Below are 15,235 nucleotides of genomic sequence, written 5' to 3'. Positions count from 1 at the left end.
GGCTTCCATCTCCCAGGCCCGGAATCTGGGGCATCACAGGGTGAAGGCTGATAGGGAGGGAGGAAAAGGCAGTGGGGCAGGAGGAGGGATTCAGGGTTGGCGAACACACTGAGCTATCTGGGGTCCCCCACCCTCCTCATGCCTTCAGGGATTCCTGAGAACCAGAGCCGGTCAGCGGGGCCTGGGCTCAGCTCCTGGGAGAGCCTGGAGCCCGGAGAGGTGGTAACTGGGCTCTGTGACAACTGGTGAGCTGAGAGAAGCAGGGAGGGACTGGGCTGCAGAGCTGGGCAAGAGGGCTCTTGGGGGAGCTGGCCAGGGTCCTGCTTCTCAAGCCCCGTCCCTTGTCCCCAGCACCTGTGTGGAAGGCATCCTGCGCTGCCAGGAGGTGCCTGGCTGCCCTGGCCCTGGTGTGTGGGGTTCTTGGGGCCCCTGGGAAGACTGCAGTGTTTCGTGTGGAGGTGGGGAGCAGCTTCGTTCCCGGAGATGTGCCCGGCCCCCCTGCCCTGGGCTGGCCCGCCAGAGCCGCACCTGCCACACCCAGGTCTGCAGAGGTGAGTCCCAGCCCAAGGGTCACCCTGGACGGTCCAACTTAGGTTGGATTCCCCTGTTGGCCTTTGACACGGACACACCTGTGTCTTTGCCTTCCTCATCCCATCCACCCAGCCCTGTATGCTGCCCTTTCGGGCCGGTGATGGACAAGTAGAGGAGGGAGTAGCCAGATTCAGGGAGGGGAGTGTGTGGGAGGGTGTGACATGGACCCCGAGGGGCATAACCCAGGGAGGGGACTGCTGACCCAGCTGCGGAGCCCCAGGAGCGTGGGCAGTGGGGTGGGTGGAGAAGGGCCATCTAGGGCTGCGCGGGGCAGCGCTGGGCACTGATGCAAAGATTACCCCAGAGGCAGGCTGCCCAGCTGGACGTCTGTATCGGGAGTGCCAGCCCAGTGAGGGGTGCCCCTTCTCCTGCACCCACGTCACGTGGCAGGTGGGCTGTTTCTCCGCTGGCTGCGAGGAGGGCTGCCACTGCCCCGTGGGCACCTTCCAGCACCGCCTGTCCTGTGTCCAGGTCAGAACCCACTCAGCCAGGAGCCCAAGGCCCCCGCCTCCCCTCCCCTGCCTTTCCTCCCTCTCCCCTGCAGCTGCTCACCCCCACAGACCCTGTGTGACCCCAGGCTGGCATTCAGCTCCCAGAGCAGACTCTGGGGAGACACTGCCTCAGGATGTCGCTGGTTCCCTGGAATGGGGACCTTGCTCTTCAGCAGCAGCTCTCCCTGGCTCCCAACTCCAGGTGGAGCTGTCCATGACTGACGGGCGGCCAGGTGCCCCCTCTGGCTCCTCGATGCCCAGCAGCTGGCAGTCGGGCTCCCCACGCCATTCAGGCCACAGCAGGGAACCGTGGGTCCTCACTGCCCTCCTCTCCCTGCCACATCCCTGTGGGGAAGCATATCCCTCCCTTTACTCTGGCTGGCCCCAGACTCCTTGTCTCCCGCTGTGGGGTCCAGACCGCAGACAGGTGCCAACAGTGCTCTGCTGAGCTCTACAGATGCGTGGGGATTTCTTTCCCTGTCTTTAATCCTACTCTTGAAGCCAGTGCCCGGTGGCTGCCCCCAGCCAGAGTTCCAGAATGCCATGCCCAGAAGGGCCCGAGCAGCCACCTGGTCCCATCTGCTTGACTTTGAGCTGATGACACTGGGTGAGCTGCAGAGAAGAAAAGGGAACACTGAGTCACACACACGGACAGTTAGTTACTGGTGAAGCTAGGAGCCAGGTGTCTGTTTCCTGGCTGCTCCGTGTTCCCTCCAAGTGCCACCCTGTGAGGGCCTCTGCTGACCCTGCCTGGGTCCCGTGCGGGAAATCCACTGGCCATTCGGGTCAAGCTCGTAGGCCACTAGTCCCTTATGTTCATTCCCCTGACTCAGGGAAACAGTCCCACTTGCTCCAGGGAATGCTCTTCTGGGGCCCAAGCCCTTCCCTGCTGCCACCAAGGAGCCACCAGGAGCCTTCCTCCCCAACCCCTTGGAGGCAATGCACAGGTGCAGAGATCTGGCACCTGGTCTGTGTGATTGCACCTCCTCCTCTGCTCCCACCCACCAGGAGTGCCCCTGTGTGCTGCCAGCCTCACTGCTGCGGGAGCTGGGGGCTGCGGGTGCTGACCCTGGGGCTCGTCCACCTATTCTGGGAGAGGATGGTGGGGCCCTTGGGCCTGGGGATGAGTTGGGCTCAGGCCAGAGCCTTCGTACAGACTGCAGTAACTGGTGAGGGGATGGTGAGAGTGGGGGAGGTTTGGAATAGGGGGTGGGTGTTGGCTGCTCCGCCCCTGCCCGGCCTGACTACCAGCTCCATCTCTTCACTGTCCAGGGGGTGGAGACCCTTGCCCACACCCCTTCCTCTCAGAGTCTGTCCTGCGCAGCCACTCAACCCCGTGCCCTTTCCGCAGCTCCTGTGTGCATGGGAAGCTGTCTTGCTCCGTGGGGGACTGCTCTGAGGCTGCTGATGGCTTCAGTCCCTGGGGGCTGTGGGGCCCATGCTCCCGCTCTTGTGGTGGGCTGGGCACCAGAACCCGCAGCCGCCAGTGTATGCAGCCCTCCCTGGCTCCAGGCAGCCTGGGTTGCAGTGGGCCCCGCCAGGACCTCAAATACTGCCTCAGCCCCGACTGCCCAGGTGAGGGAATCGGGAAGTGCAAGTCTGGCTGTGTTTGGGGCCTCAGGGTCCACAGGAGACCCAGCTGAAGGAAGGGCTGAATCAGATAGCAGTGGTTTGGTCCTGGTGTACTGCACACTCAGAAGCATCCTGAACAGGGCTTTTCTTTGGCACAGGGGCTGGAGAGTTCACAGTGGAGCCAGTAACAAGCATTCCAGGTAGCCCAGACTCCTTGGGTCCCAACCCCTGACTGCCTCTACCCCTCCCATGTGGCCTCTCTTTGGGAAGAACACGCTCAGGACCTCCTCCCTTCCCAGCCCTGCTTCCTGGGAGTTCAGGAGCCCAGGGTTGACTCAGCAGGAGATGCCTCTCCCCCTTCTCCCTGCAGGCGGCTGGGGCCCGTGGTCTCCATGGTCCCCCTGCTCTCACACCTGCACAGACCCCACGCACCCTGCTTGGCGCAGCCGCACTCGCCTCTGCCTGGCAAACTGCACTGGGGGTGACGCTTCACAGGAGCGCCCTTGCAACCTGCCCTCTTGCACAGGTGTGCCTCCAGTCTTGACCTCTGACCTGATCCATGTCTGAACCACGGCCATCCCCTCTAACCCCATCATCCTCCTTCCAACAGCTCACTCTGACCCCCAACCCATGTCCAACCTCCAAAACCCTTTAAGCAGATACTGAGTTCTGAGCACGATATCTAATCATGAATCCTTGCATGACTCTGGGCCCCGGGGTGCTCTGTGCAGCCCTGGCAGCTGCTGGGGAGCCCAACAAACACCAGCACATCCTCCCTTATGTGTGTCCTCAACATTCACCCAATTTCCCACCCAGATCCCTCAGCATCCCTGTGAGTCTGGGACCACTGCCCCTTGTGAGAGTGGGGACACTGAGGCCTAGTTACCAAAGTCCCACAACAGCCAGTATTAGACCCTCAACACAAACCAAAAGTCTGGATGAGGTCACGGCTGGCCCAGCAGATGAGGAGGGCCGCACCCAGGCTGAGGTCGAGGAGTCAGGGCTGGCTCCAGCTCAGCTTCGTTCCTCCTGCCCTGGCCCGCAGAGCCATCCCCGTGCCCCAGCCCTGGCTGTGTGGCTGGGAACTGTTCCTGGACTGCCTGGGCTCCGTGGGAACCTTGCTCTCGAAGCTGCGGGGTAGGCCAGCAGCGCCGACTACGGGCATACCGTCCCCCGGGGCCCGGTGGGCACTGGTGCCCGGACATCCTGACTGCTTACCAGGAGCGTCGCTTCTGCAACCTGCGGGCCTGCCCAGGTGAGAAGGACTGGTGAGGACCAGAGCATGCCCTTCCCTGGCATCACGTGCCCCTGTGGCACTTCCAGGACCCTGCCCAGGGCTCCTGGTCTATGGAAGGGCCGCCTGCCTGAGCTAGATCCCTCATGAGGTCCTTCTCTCTTCCACGCAGTGCCTGGAGGCTGGTCACGCTGGAGTTCCTGGTCCTGGTGTGACCGGAGCTGTGGGGGGGGCCGGTCCCTGAGGAGCCGCAGCTGCTCAAGCCCCCCGCCCAAGAACGGGGGTGCCCCCTGTGTTGGGGAGAGGCACCAGTCTCGGCTCTGCAACCCCTTGCCCTGTGGTATGGCAGTGGGGATACCACATCCCAGTGGCCTTTGCCCTTGGCATGGGTCTTCCCATGCCCCTCCTAATTTAATTTCCATGATGCCTTGTGGCAGAGACCCTCACCAGCCAGCTGAGGAAACTGAGGCCCACAGGGGTAGATGGCGGGGTCTGGCACTGGGTGGGGGGTACTCGCTCAGGTAGGGGGTGCCCTCCATGGACCAGGCGCAGTGTTGCTTGGAACCACCCAGCAGGTCAAGGCTTTTGGAGGATTTGAGGGTTCCAGTCCTGAGTGCAGCTGCACCTGGGGTGTGGACAGAGTCAGACATGCTCCTCCCACCTTCTGCTCCAGTTATTGGTCCTTCTGAGCTCTGGGGGCCCCAGGGACCCTGGTTACTCTTGTATGGCCTCCAGGTGAATACAGAGGAGCCAGGTAGGTGAGCATGTTGGCTTCACAAATTCAGTCCAGGTCAACAGCATGTATTGGGTGCCAGGGTAGGTGCTGGGATCCCCTGGGTAGGTGAGAGGAACTCCCTGGCACTCAAAACGTCCCAATCCCGGGGGTCTCCCCAAGGCCTCTTGTATCTGTGGGCACCAACGTGGGGTGAAAGATGGGAGTATAGCTTCACAGAGGTAAGAGTGGTTCCCGGGCAGGCAGGTGGAGTGTTTCTGAGCCCCGGTGCCCAGAGCCCTCTTGACTCTGGTCTTCCCCATCTGCCCAGAGGAGGGCTGCCCAGCAGGCATGAACATGGTCAGCTGTGCTGACCGCTGCCCCCGCCACTGCTCAGACCTCCAGGAGGGGATCGTGTGTCAAGATGGCCAGGCCTGCCAGCCGGGTTGCCGCTGCTCTGAGGGTAGGAGCTGCCCTGGCCCCGTGGCATGTCACAGCGGCTCAGTGGGAAGGCAGGTGGGAGCGGGGTGCCAGCACAGCTCTGGAGGGCCGCCTCCCCCGCAGGCTTCCTGGAGCAGGACAGTGGCTGTGTGCCAATTGAGCACTGCGAGTGTACAGATGCCCAGGGCCATAGCTGGGCCCCGGGCAGCCGGCACCAGGAGGCCTGCAACACCTGCACATGCCAGGCTGGGCGGTTCTCCTGCATGGCTCAACCCTGCCCACCACCTGCCCACTGTGCCTGGAGCCGCTGGTCAGCCTGGAGTCCCTGCAGCCGCTCATGTGGGCCCGAGGGGCAGCAGAGCCGCTTCCGGTATGGGGCTGGGCCAGGCTGGCATCCCCTCCCCAACCCTGGTCTGCTGCTGCCCGGACTCAGTCTCCCTCTCTGATATGGAGGTCCTGGATCCTGCCCCCACCCCGTGGCATACCCTCTGTGTCCTGGCCCCAACTTTTGTCCCTGGTCATCCTTGCTTTCTTTAGCCACCCCAGGTTTGCCCATCAGGTGTCTCACCAGGAGGTGAGTGAAGAGGGACCCTGGGTGTCTCTCACCTTCTCTGCCCCGGGCCCCACCCAGGTCCTCCACCTCGGGCTCATGGGCCCCGGAGTGTCGGGAGGAGCAGTCCCAGAGCCAGCCCTGCCCTCAGCCCCCATGCCCACCCCTGTGCTTGCATGGTGGCCGCCTCCACACGCTGGGGGACAGCTGGTTGCAGGGCGAGTGCCAGCAGTGGTAAGCTGGGGCAGAGGCAGGGAGGGGTGGTCCATACTGTCCTGCCCTATGGCAGCATCCCTGAGTCCAGGCTCCTCCTCACAGCTCCTGCACCCCGGAGGGCATCATCTGTGAAGACATCGAGTGTGCAGGTCTGGGGTTTCGTACCAGTCCCACCTCCCCTCACCCTCCTAGCTTCATGCTGGCCATTTGCTTGCGTTGTGTTTCTTATTTCCCTCCCAGCCCTATTTATAGCTGCCACCCTCTGTACGGACCTCGCACAGCCCTCGGGGCCTTTGCTCCCTCCAGTTTCTCTAACCTCATCTGTGCCCTCCTACAGTCCCTGGGGCCTGGACGCTGTGGTCCCCCTGGTCTGAATGCTCTGTCTCCTGTGGAGGTGGAAACCAGCTTCGCACCCGGGGCTGCATGGCCTCGGGCCTTGGCCACAGCAGAGCCCCCTGCCTGGGCCCTGGCACCCAGACCCAGCGCTGTGGACAGCAGCCTTGCCTGGGGCTGCTGGAGTCCTGCTCCTGGGGCCCCTGGGGGCCCTGTTCCCGCAGCTGCGGCCCAGGCCTGGCCTCCCGCTCTGGGTCCTGCCCCTGCCCACTGGCTGAAGTCGACTCTACCTGCAATGGCACCTTCCTCCACCTGGACACGCAGGCCTGCTACCCAGGACCCTGCCTGGGTGAGTGTGCATGGTGTAGCCAAGCCCCATCACCTGTTCCCTGCCTCGGGAAAACTCAGGGAGTAATGTGATTTCCCAAACCCCAGATTCTACCCCCCAAATGTATATCTATCCCCCTGATATTTTGTCTAGTTTCTTTTCTCTTGTCACCATCTCCTCCCTTGAGCCCTTTGGGCTGTGCCCCTCACTGCTGGGTGATGGGACCTTGCTGCTGGGTGATAGGGAGCACAGGGGATCAGGACTTGTCTGAGCTCCCTTTTGCTCTTGCCCTGTGCAGGGTGTTGGCTGGGTTTGGGAGAAGAGGGGAGGGGTGGGAGGGAACAGAGGCTGGAGGAGCCAGGCTGGCATCCCCCCACCTTGGTCCCCAGAGGAGTGCGTGTGGAGCAGCTGGAGCAGCTGGACACCATGCTCGTGCCAGGTGCCCGTCCAGCAGCGCTACCGGCACCAGGGTCCAGCGCCCGGAGGGGCCGGGGAGAGGCCTCCCTGCACACGACTGGACGGCCACTTCCGGCCTTGCCCAGTCAGCAACTGCTCTGGTGAGGCGCCGGGAGCAAGAAGCTAGACAACTGAGCCCTGGCAGGGCCTCCCAGCTCCTCTCCGAGCAAATATGCATGCCCCTAGGCCCTTGGAGCAGGTGCCCTTGCCTGCACTGACCCTTGCCCTCTGCAGCCCAGTTACTCTCCTGCCTCACCCTCAACTGCTGTCACCTTCAGCTGCTCCTTCCCCTCCCAGCTCTGCTGTGATTTCCCCACTTTGTAGCTGCTGGCTGTGTCCACGTGTGGTGACGCCCAGGCACAGAAGTCTTGCCCACCCCCTGTGGTAGCCACCTTCTCGTCTTCCATCTGCCAAGCCCAGGAGCGCCTGCCAGGCCCCTAGTTCCCCGAGGCCCCATCCTCCCTCTATGCAAGCTATGTGGCTCTCCAAGGCCCAACCCTCACAACCCTTCCTAGAGGCACCCACAGCAACACTAGTCAGTCCTTACCGGCCGCATGGGGACAGGTTTACAAGGAGCCCCTAAGGGGCCTTGGTGGGATCCTGTACTGTGTGCTTTGGGCTCAGCGGGGTGGAGGGTGTCTCTAGGCTGTCACCAACCAGCCTCTGGTCCCCCACAGAGGACAGCTGCCCACCTCCCTTTGAGTTCCAGGCGTGTGGCTCCCCCTGTACCGGGCTCTGTGCCACATACCTGAGCCATGGGCTCTGCCAAAACCTGCCACCCTGCCAGCCCGGCTGCTACTGCCCTGAGGTGAGGGGTGGGACTGGGGGGGGGATGTGCCCCAAGAGAAGGGGGTCTCTGTCCCACTCCTGCACTTCCTCCCCTCTGTGATGCCTCTGTGACACCCCTCCCCACGACACCTTTTAAGAGTCCCTGGCGTTTGGCCTCTTGCCCATGTGCCCATCCATTTGCTTAGTAAATCATCACATGTACCTGCTGCGAGCAGACACGGTACTGGCACTAGGGTACAGAGGTGGCTGCCACACAGTGGCCGTGTCCCCTTCTGCTCAGGGGCTGCTGGAACAGGCTGGGGGCTGCATTCCCCCAGAGCAGTGTAGCTGCCTACACATCACAGGAGAAGGAGCCAGGGTCACCCTGGCTCCCGGGGACCGCCTGCAGCTGGGCTGCAAAGAGTGGTGAGTGATGAGGGTGGGGAGGTAGCATCAGAGGACTGGGGCCAGGGAATGGGGAGTGGGGAGGCCCCACAGGGAAATCCCCCAGGCCCCGGGCCCAACCCCAACCTCGTCCTGCTCCAAATGAGCCCAGAGCTCAGGTCACCCCTACGTGAGCCCTCCAACCACTGATCTGGGCCGAGTCTTGGCCCCCCAGTCCTACCATAACCACCCCCTCCCACAGTGAATGCCAGCGCGGAGAGCTGCAGTGCACCAGCCAGGGCTGTCAAGGTAACTCTGGGCTTGAGAGACCATCTGTCCTCATCCTCATTTGCCTAGGATTGGGGGGGGGGGGGGGGAGGAGGTTCTTGGATCTGGAACTCTTAGTGCTGGCACCTGACAGTCCCAGACACACCAGGCCAGCTGGTCACCCCACTGTGGCTCCCCCATACCTCCTACAGCCTTTCCTGTTTCCAACCCTTCCTGGTCATAACTAGAGCTCCTCCCTCCCATCCACTGGCGTCTGTGGTCTGGGGGAGGGTCACTGGGAAGGATGCCCACTCACTGCCCTTCCTAGGTCTTCTGCCTCTGAGTGAATGGTCTGAGTGGTCACCCTGTGGGCCCTGCCTGCCCCGTGGTGTGCTGGCTCCTGCCTCCAGGACTGCTCTGGAGGAGCACTGGTCTCAGCACCCAGCTGGCCTCTCCCCCACCTTGGCCCCCTTGCTGGCTTCGGAGCAGCACCGTCATCGCCTCTGTTTGGACCCTGAGACGTGGAGGCCGTGGGCTGGGGACCCAGACCTCTGCACTGTACCACTCAGCCAGCAACGCCTCTGCCCAGACCCTACGGCCTGCCATGGTAATGAGGAGGGCAGAGATCAACAGGGCAGGAAGGAGCCTGAAATGAGAGTGGTGGGGGACCTCCCCAGGGGGGCTGGGCCATGCTGTTTATCTCAGTAGCCAGGCAGTTAACAGGCCTGCTAAGCCTCCTGCTTGCCTCCAGGGCCTGCTGGATTTCCCGCTGGGTGGGGCAGCAGCAGGGAGCATCCATGCAGCCGCTGAAAAGAGGAGGAAGGGTGCTTGAGGGGCTCAGGGCATGTCATAGTGTCTGTAGGGCTGGAGTAGAAGGTAGAAGCCAGAGGCAGAGGGGATGGGGGCCTGGGTACTGACTCCATCTTATTTCCCCAGACTTATGCCAGTGGAGTCCTTGGGGGCCCTGGAGCCCCTGCCAGGTGCCCTGCAGTGGGGGTTTCCGGCTACGCTGGAGGGAGGCAGGGGGGCCCCCCAGAGGGGTCTGCCGAGAGCCATGGGCTCAGACTGAGAGCTGCAACGTGGGGCCCTGCCCAGGTAACCCCATCATGCCATCTGGAGGAGGCGTGGGGACAGCAGCATACAAGCTGGCACCTGAGGGGGATATTGCCTCTGCTCCTGGAGGCGCGCAGAGGAGCACAGGGTGCTGTCGTGGGGGCACAACAGAGTTGGCCCCCAATACAGACTCCTACTTTCTGGTCCTCAGGGGAGAGCTGCAAAGCCCGAGACACCGTGCCCACCCCTGACTGTGCCAACCAGTGCCCTCGAAGCTGTGCTGACCTCTGGGACCGCGTGCAGTGTCTGCAGGGACCATGCCACCCAGGTCCCTGGGAACCCTAGGGCCTCTGACTGGTGCATCCTATTCTGCTGCCTCTTGCTCCCAGAGAGCATGTGACCTGCGGGCAGGGGGTGTGCTGCTGTACTGGATCGTGGGTTACAGGGCAGCAAAGCGGATCCTTGAGTCACTTTCAGCAACCGAGTAGGGCTCCTGCATAGAGTGAGCCTTAGCCAAGGTGGACTGTGTCCGTGAGGGTGCTCTCAGCAGCTTCAAGGGTTCCTGAGGTGGTGTCCACACAGAGGGGGCTAGCATGACCCCTTCCTGTGCCCCAGCAGTGGGAACAGTATGGGGACCAGATCAAGTGGGGACTGGGGGACTGAGGGCGGGAAGGGTACTCCAGTGTCAGCTTGAGGCTCTGGACTCGGTCTGGCTGCCAGAAGGATCCACTGTGGGTGCCTGCCCTGAATCTTGCTTGTCCCCTCCCCCACCCTCAGGCTGCCGCTGCCCCCCTGGCCAACTGATACAGGATGGGCACTGCGTGCCCATCGCCTCATGCCGCTGTGGCCTCCCCAGCCCCAACGCCTCATGGGTGGTGGCCCCAGCCGAGGTGGTACATCTGGACTGCAAAAACTGGTATGGCTGCCCACTGGTGGCTAAGGGGAGGGATGTGGAGCTCTGGTTGGGTGGGCTCGGGGCAGGTCAGGGCAATGGGCATTACAGGGATGCAAGGGCTCTCTTCACCCTGACTCATGCCCTTTACCCCTGTCCACAGCACCTGTATCAACGGGTCCCTGATGTGCCCACCCCATGAGTGCCCCATCCTTGGGCCTTGGTCTGCCTGGAGCAACTGCTCTGCTCTGTGTGGTGGGGGCACTATGATGCGGCACCGGAGCTGCAAGGAGGCTCCTGTGGGGGTACCCTGCCAGGCCCAGGACACAGAGCAGCGGCAGGGATGTAACCTGCAGCCCTGCCCTGGTGAGTACCTGGGGTGCCGTGTGCCTGTCCTTCCCTCTGGGGCCACTGAGCTCAGGCCCCTGTCCCAGCTGGAGTTCGCCAGGGCAGGTGGTGGGGCCTGAGCAGCCCCTTCACTGGTATTCCACCTCACTGTGTGCCCCCCAGAGTGCCTACCCGGCCAGGTGCTCAGGGCCTGCGCCACTTCGTGCCCATACCTCTGCTCGCATCTGCAGCCCGGTGCCAACTGTGTGCAGGAGCCCTGCCAGCTTGGCTGTGGCTGCCCCGGAGAGCAGGTATGTTAAGGTGCCATGTCCTGACTCCCGTGTGTGTGGGGGGGTGCAGAGAAGTGGTGATCTGAATATAACTGGAGCCTATACCACCCCAGCTGCTGCACAATGGCACGTGTGTGCCCCCTGCTGCGTGCCCCTGCACCCAGAGCTCTCTGCTGTGGGGCCTCACCTTGACCCCTGAAGAGCAGTCCAGGGAGCTTCCCCCAGGGACTGTGCTCACCTGGAACTGTACCCGCTGGTGAGGGCGGGGGGGGCTCGGGGTAGGGAGGGTGTGGAGGGCAGGGTTGCTGAGGACAGGGGTGGGGAGCAGGGCCTGGGATGCCTCCGAACACACGCTTCTCTCTTCCCAGTATCTGCCAACAGGGAGCCTTCCGCTGCTCTCTAGCCGACTGTCATGGTGAGCTGTGGCTGTCTGGGCCCCTGCCGGTCCTTCCAAAGCCAGGGTGGGGTTGGCCCTGGTGTGAGTGAGGGTCCTGCCTGCCCTTGGCAATGCTATCTCTTTCAAGAAGCCCCTTCCCAGCTCTGTCCACACTGGTGTTGGGGGCATTCCTGCGTGCGTACTGAGCAGGGCTGTGAGCAAAGCAGGAGGTGGAGGGTTCTTTCCCCACAGAGGAGAAAGCCAAGTCTGAGAGGGAGAGCTAAAATAGGACCCTCATCTGGCAGTCCCCAGGAGGGTTGTGTCTGCCCTGCACTGTTTTGCCCCCATCTGATCAAAGTCAACAGGCCTTTGCTGAGGCCTCACACGTGCCCAGCCCTGGTGCTCTGGGCTCTGTGCAGATTCAGAGACACACAGGTATGGTGAGCCCCGAGCACCCCAGCCTGGCTGTTGAGGGCAGACTCACCCACCAGAACAGAGATAAGAGATGGTTCTGGCCCACTGACAAGCAGACTACACCCACAGGGTGGGAAATCATTGCCACAAATGGAGAGGTCAAAGTGGACAGGCCTGGTCAGGGGAGGCTTCTTGGAGAAGGCAAGACTCGAGTTAGGCCCCACTAGCATTTGGGAAGGTAGATAAGAGCAGAGGGGTGTGATTGGAGGCCTAGAAGTCCAGAGGCTGCTGGAGCCGAATGGGCAGCTCTGGGAGGGAGGAGGGACTCTAGAGGTGCCTAGCGTGGGAGTGGGGAGAGCCAAGGCTGCACCCAGGGCTGACCCGAGTGGTGGTGGTGGGGCGTCTTCCCTGGCAGAGTGTCCCTCTGGAGAAATGTGGCAGCAGGTAGCCCCTGGGGAACTGGGGTCCTGCGAGCGGACGTGCCAGGAGCCCAACGCCACGGAGACTCTGGGCAACTGCAGTGCGGGGCAGGCCCCAGGCTGTGTGTGCCAGCACGGGCTCTTGCGCAGCCAGGCAGGCCTCTGCGTGCCCACAGACCACTGCGAGTGCTGGCGCCACGGGCATCCCCACCCGGTGAGACACCACAGCCCCTCTGTGCCACCCAGCCGTCCCCAACCCAGGCCTCCCTCCATCAGGCCTCCCTCCCATCAGGCCTCCCTCTGGTCCACGGGCTCCTCCCCCTATGCCAGGGCCTGCCCCAGTGGGCAGCTTGGTCATCAGCTATCACACTGGGACAGTCTCTGGGCTCTACCGGCCCACCTCCCTCCTGAAGTCCTGTTGTTGACTTCAGCCTCTGGCCACTGTCCTGACTAGATCCCCAGGCTGGTTTCAGGGATGGTAGTAGTGTAGAAAAGTTGAACAAGCAGAGTGATGGAGATCGAGATGGAGAAGAGGCTGTCTCCTATCTCCCCAGCCTGGATCCGAATGGCAGGAGGCCTGTGAAAGCTGCCGCTGCCTCCATGGGAGGAGTGTCTGCACCCAGCGCTGCCCCCCCCTCACCTGTGCCCAGGTACCCACCAGCAGCCTTGCTGCCCTCTCAGAGAACCAGGAACTCCCTAGGTTCCTTCCTGAGTCCCTTCCCAGAAGCTGGTCTTAGGGCCTCAAGCAGGCAGTGTTGGGCATTGGGCTGTCCTCCTGAGTGGACTGGGGGGCCACTCCCTCTGCAGGACGAGGTGACCATGCAGGAGCCAGGGAGCTGCTGTCCCACTTGCCGCCAAGTGACTCTGGGTATGCAGAGGACCTGGGGTACTTCCTGCCATGCTTTTGCCTGCTCTGGGCCCTTCTCCTAAACTGGCCCCTATGCCCACCCTAGGAGGCCTGCCTTCCCCGGTGCTGCCTACCATGGGGATTAGCAAAGTGGAGACCCCCAGTGCTGCACCACGGCACCTGACCACCCTTGCCCCAGCCGCCACAGGTACCCCTCAGGTCCACACGCTGTCCCCTCCACCTGGAGTCCCCTCAGGGGGGCCTTCTTTCTCTGCCCTGCCCCCACCTCCTGCACTCACCTGCTCCTCCCCACAGAGGAGCAGTCAGCTTCCTGCCGGCATCTCACAGAGCTGCGCAACCTCACCAAAGGCCCCTGCTACCTAGACCAGGTGGAAGTGAGCTACTGTGGTGGGTACTGCCCATCCAGCACCAATGTCATGCCTGAGGTGAGCGAGGGGGCTGCTGTGCACCCCCAAGGGCCTACCACTGCGAGCCTAGACCTGAGCAAAGCCCAGGGGAGATGAGGGACGAGGTTGATCTCAAGGGAAGATAAGCCAGGGATGAAGTTTTCACGTGTGGTGACTTCCACCTACTGCTTGGCTCCGTGCCCCTCAGCAGGGCTTGGGCTCAAGAGCTTACTGTTACTGCAGGCCTCCACCCCTACGGGGGGCGGGGGGGGGGGGGGCAACGGGGACGGACAGACAGGGGGGCAGGGACGGACTGCTTCTGCTGTGGGCCTACCAGGACATCAACAGGAAGGGCATGAAGGAGCTAAATTAGGCTCTAAAATCACTGCCTATCAGGTAGTGAAGAAAAGCTCGGTGGGACATAGCATTGTCCCAGACATTCCTGGCAAGGCATCATGAGCATGTCCCAGAGGATGGCCAGACTGCTGCCCTCACTTGTTCTCCTGGGACCCAGAGGGCACAACCCTGCTCCTCCCCCGCCCCCACGGGTTGGCCCAGCTGGACAGGGAGTGTCAGGGTCTGGCTCTCCCTCCACTGGGGAAGGCCCTGGGGTGGGGTGGGGGGAGACAGGTGGTTGGGGCCCACTGCTTGGCCCCATCCAGCTGTCCAGCTCAGCGGAACCCTCCCGCAGGAGCCGTACCTGCAGAGCCAGTGCGGCTGCTGCAGCTACAGCCTGGACCCCGAGAGCCCCGTGCGCATCCTGAATCTACGCTGTCCCGGCGGCCGCATGGAACCGGTGGTGCTGCCGGCCATCCGCAGCTGCCAGTGCAGCGCCTGCCTTGGTGGGTCTGGGGGGGCGCTGGTGGGGGGAATTCCAGGGTGGAGTGGGGACAGGGGCAGGCCTTCCCAAAGGCACCCATTTCCCAACTCACAGGCCCCCATGGGATTCTTCCTCCCTGACCCCTTCCGACCTGCTCCTTCTGCTTCTCTGCTCTGTTGTTGAGTTCTCCTCCAATAGACACAAGCTTGGGGGTTTGGAGTCCATCAGAGCTGCTGATCCATCAAACCAGCCCATCTTTCCTTCCTTGCTGAGCACCCGTGACCTTAGCCTTACCACCGGGCCGACAATGCCCACAGGCTCTTGGGAGGGCTGAGGGAGAGCACAGGTGTGAAGCGCCTGCCAGGTGCCTGCTTATCCTTAGGTCCCTGAGGCCACACTGTGGCAGGGGAAAGAAACAGGTGCAGGGGTGCTGATACCTAGCCTGGGTAGGGTACAGGGCAAGAGCTGGTCTTTCTCTGGGCTTCTTCCTCTCCTGCCAGTTTGCTCCACCACCCTCCCTCCAGCTGCATCCCTCCCCAGCCTGACCACTGCCTCTTTGCTAGTGCCTCTCCCCCTCATTTATCCTCCAGGAGGTGATTTCTCAAAGCACTGATGGCTCAGCTGCATGAGGCTGCCTTGCCCCACTGATGCAATCACCAGGCTTAGAGGCACTGTCCCTTTCCTCCCCGGCTGACCAATCCACTCCATGCCCTGGTACCAGCATATCCCAAATAAAGTGACATTCGCAGCAAGCCTGTGTGCAGAGTCTGCTTCTGGGGACCAGAGGGGGAAGGGGGGCAGAATGGGTCTGAGCCCTGCACAAGGACTGTCTCCAGGAGGCTTCTGTGAATCTGTCATGCTGGTGAACTTGGGCGAGTCACTTCCCATGTATATGCCTGTTTCCACATCAGCAGGTTGCATATAAAGTCTGAAGCTCTCTGGTGCATGGCTTCTGCTAGCCAGTTCTGCCCCTTTTTCCCGCAAAGAGTTCCTGTGTAGCTGGTGCCACCCAGCCCCACCACCCTCTCCTGCTTCCAACTGCCAGTC

At 62.5% G+C, this 15,235-nt stretch overlaps 1 protein-coding gene across 1 annotated transcript in view; it reads left to right on the top strand.

The window, feature by feature from the left end:
* LOC144284170 (SCO-spondin-like) overlaps positions 1-14,940 on the top strand; it is a 51,840-nt gene extending 36,900 nt beyond the window's left edge. The window contains exons 72-103 of the mRNA XM_077848497.1: positions 149-245; positions 352-551; positions 896-1,062; positions 2,091-2,251; positions 2,434-2,657; positions 2,813-2,854; positions 3,025-3,180; positions 3,700-3,909; positions 4,061-4,228; positions 4,932-5,063; positions 5,165-5,411; positions 5,673-5,825; positions 5,910-5,956; positions 6,145-6,489; positions 6,858-7,025; positions 7,602-7,732; positions 7,994-8,118; positions 8,339-8,385; positions 8,672-8,950; positions 9,280-9,438; positions 9,608-9,724; positions 10,174-10,312; positions 10,452-10,654; positions 10,799-10,926; positions 11,019-11,161; positions 11,274-11,320; positions 12,111-12,328; positions 12,669-12,764; positions 12,922-12,982; positions 13,277-13,407; positions 14,060-14,210; positions 14,779-14,940. Coding sequence (XP_077704623.1) covers positions 149-245; positions 352-551; positions 896-1,062; positions 2,091-2,251; positions 2,434-2,657; positions 2,813-2,854; positions 3,025-3,180; positions 3,700-3,909; positions 4,061-4,228; positions 4,932-5,063; positions 5,165-5,411; positions 5,673-5,825; positions 5,910-5,956; positions 6,145-6,489; positions 6,858-7,025; positions 7,602-7,732; positions 7,994-8,118; positions 8,339-8,385; positions 8,672-8,950; positions 9,280-9,438; positions 9,608-9,724; positions 10,174-10,312; positions 10,452-10,654; positions 10,799-10,926; positions 11,019-11,161; positions 11,274-11,320; positions 12,111-12,328; positions 12,669-12,764; positions 12,922-12,982; positions 13,277-13,407; positions 14,060-14,210; positions 14,779-14,801 — 4,715 coding nt within the window. The 3' untranslated portion in view covers positions 14,802-14,940. The remainder of the gene's footprint in view (positions 1-148; positions 246-351; positions 552-895; positions 1,063-2,090; positions 2,252-2,433; positions 2,658-2,812; positions 2,855-3,024; positions 3,181-3,699; positions 3,910-4,060; positions 4,229-4,931; positions 5,064-5,164; positions 5,412-5,672; positions 5,826-5,909; positions 5,957-6,144; positions 6,490-6,857; positions 7,026-7,601; positions 7,733-7,993; positions 8,119-8,338; positions 8,386-8,671; positions 8,951-9,279; positions 9,439-9,607; positions 9,725-10,173; positions 10,313-10,451; positions 10,655-10,798; positions 10,927-11,018; positions 11,162-11,273; positions 11,321-12,110; positions 12,329-12,668; positions 12,765-12,921; positions 12,983-13,276; positions 13,408-14,059; positions 14,211-14,778) is intronic.
* The last annotated feature ends 295 nt before the right edge of the window (positions 14,941-15,235 follow it).

The sequence above is a fragment of the Canis aureus genome, chromosome 15 (genome assembly GCF_053574225.1).
Source record: "Canis aureus isolate CA01 chromosome 15, VMU_Caureus_v.1.0, whole genome shotgun sequence".
NCBI lineage: Eukaryota > Metazoa > Chordata > Mammalia > Carnivora > Canidae > Canis > Canis aureus.
Note: the sequence above shows the minus strand (reverse complement) of the source record. Positions and strands in the feature narration are given on the sequence as shown.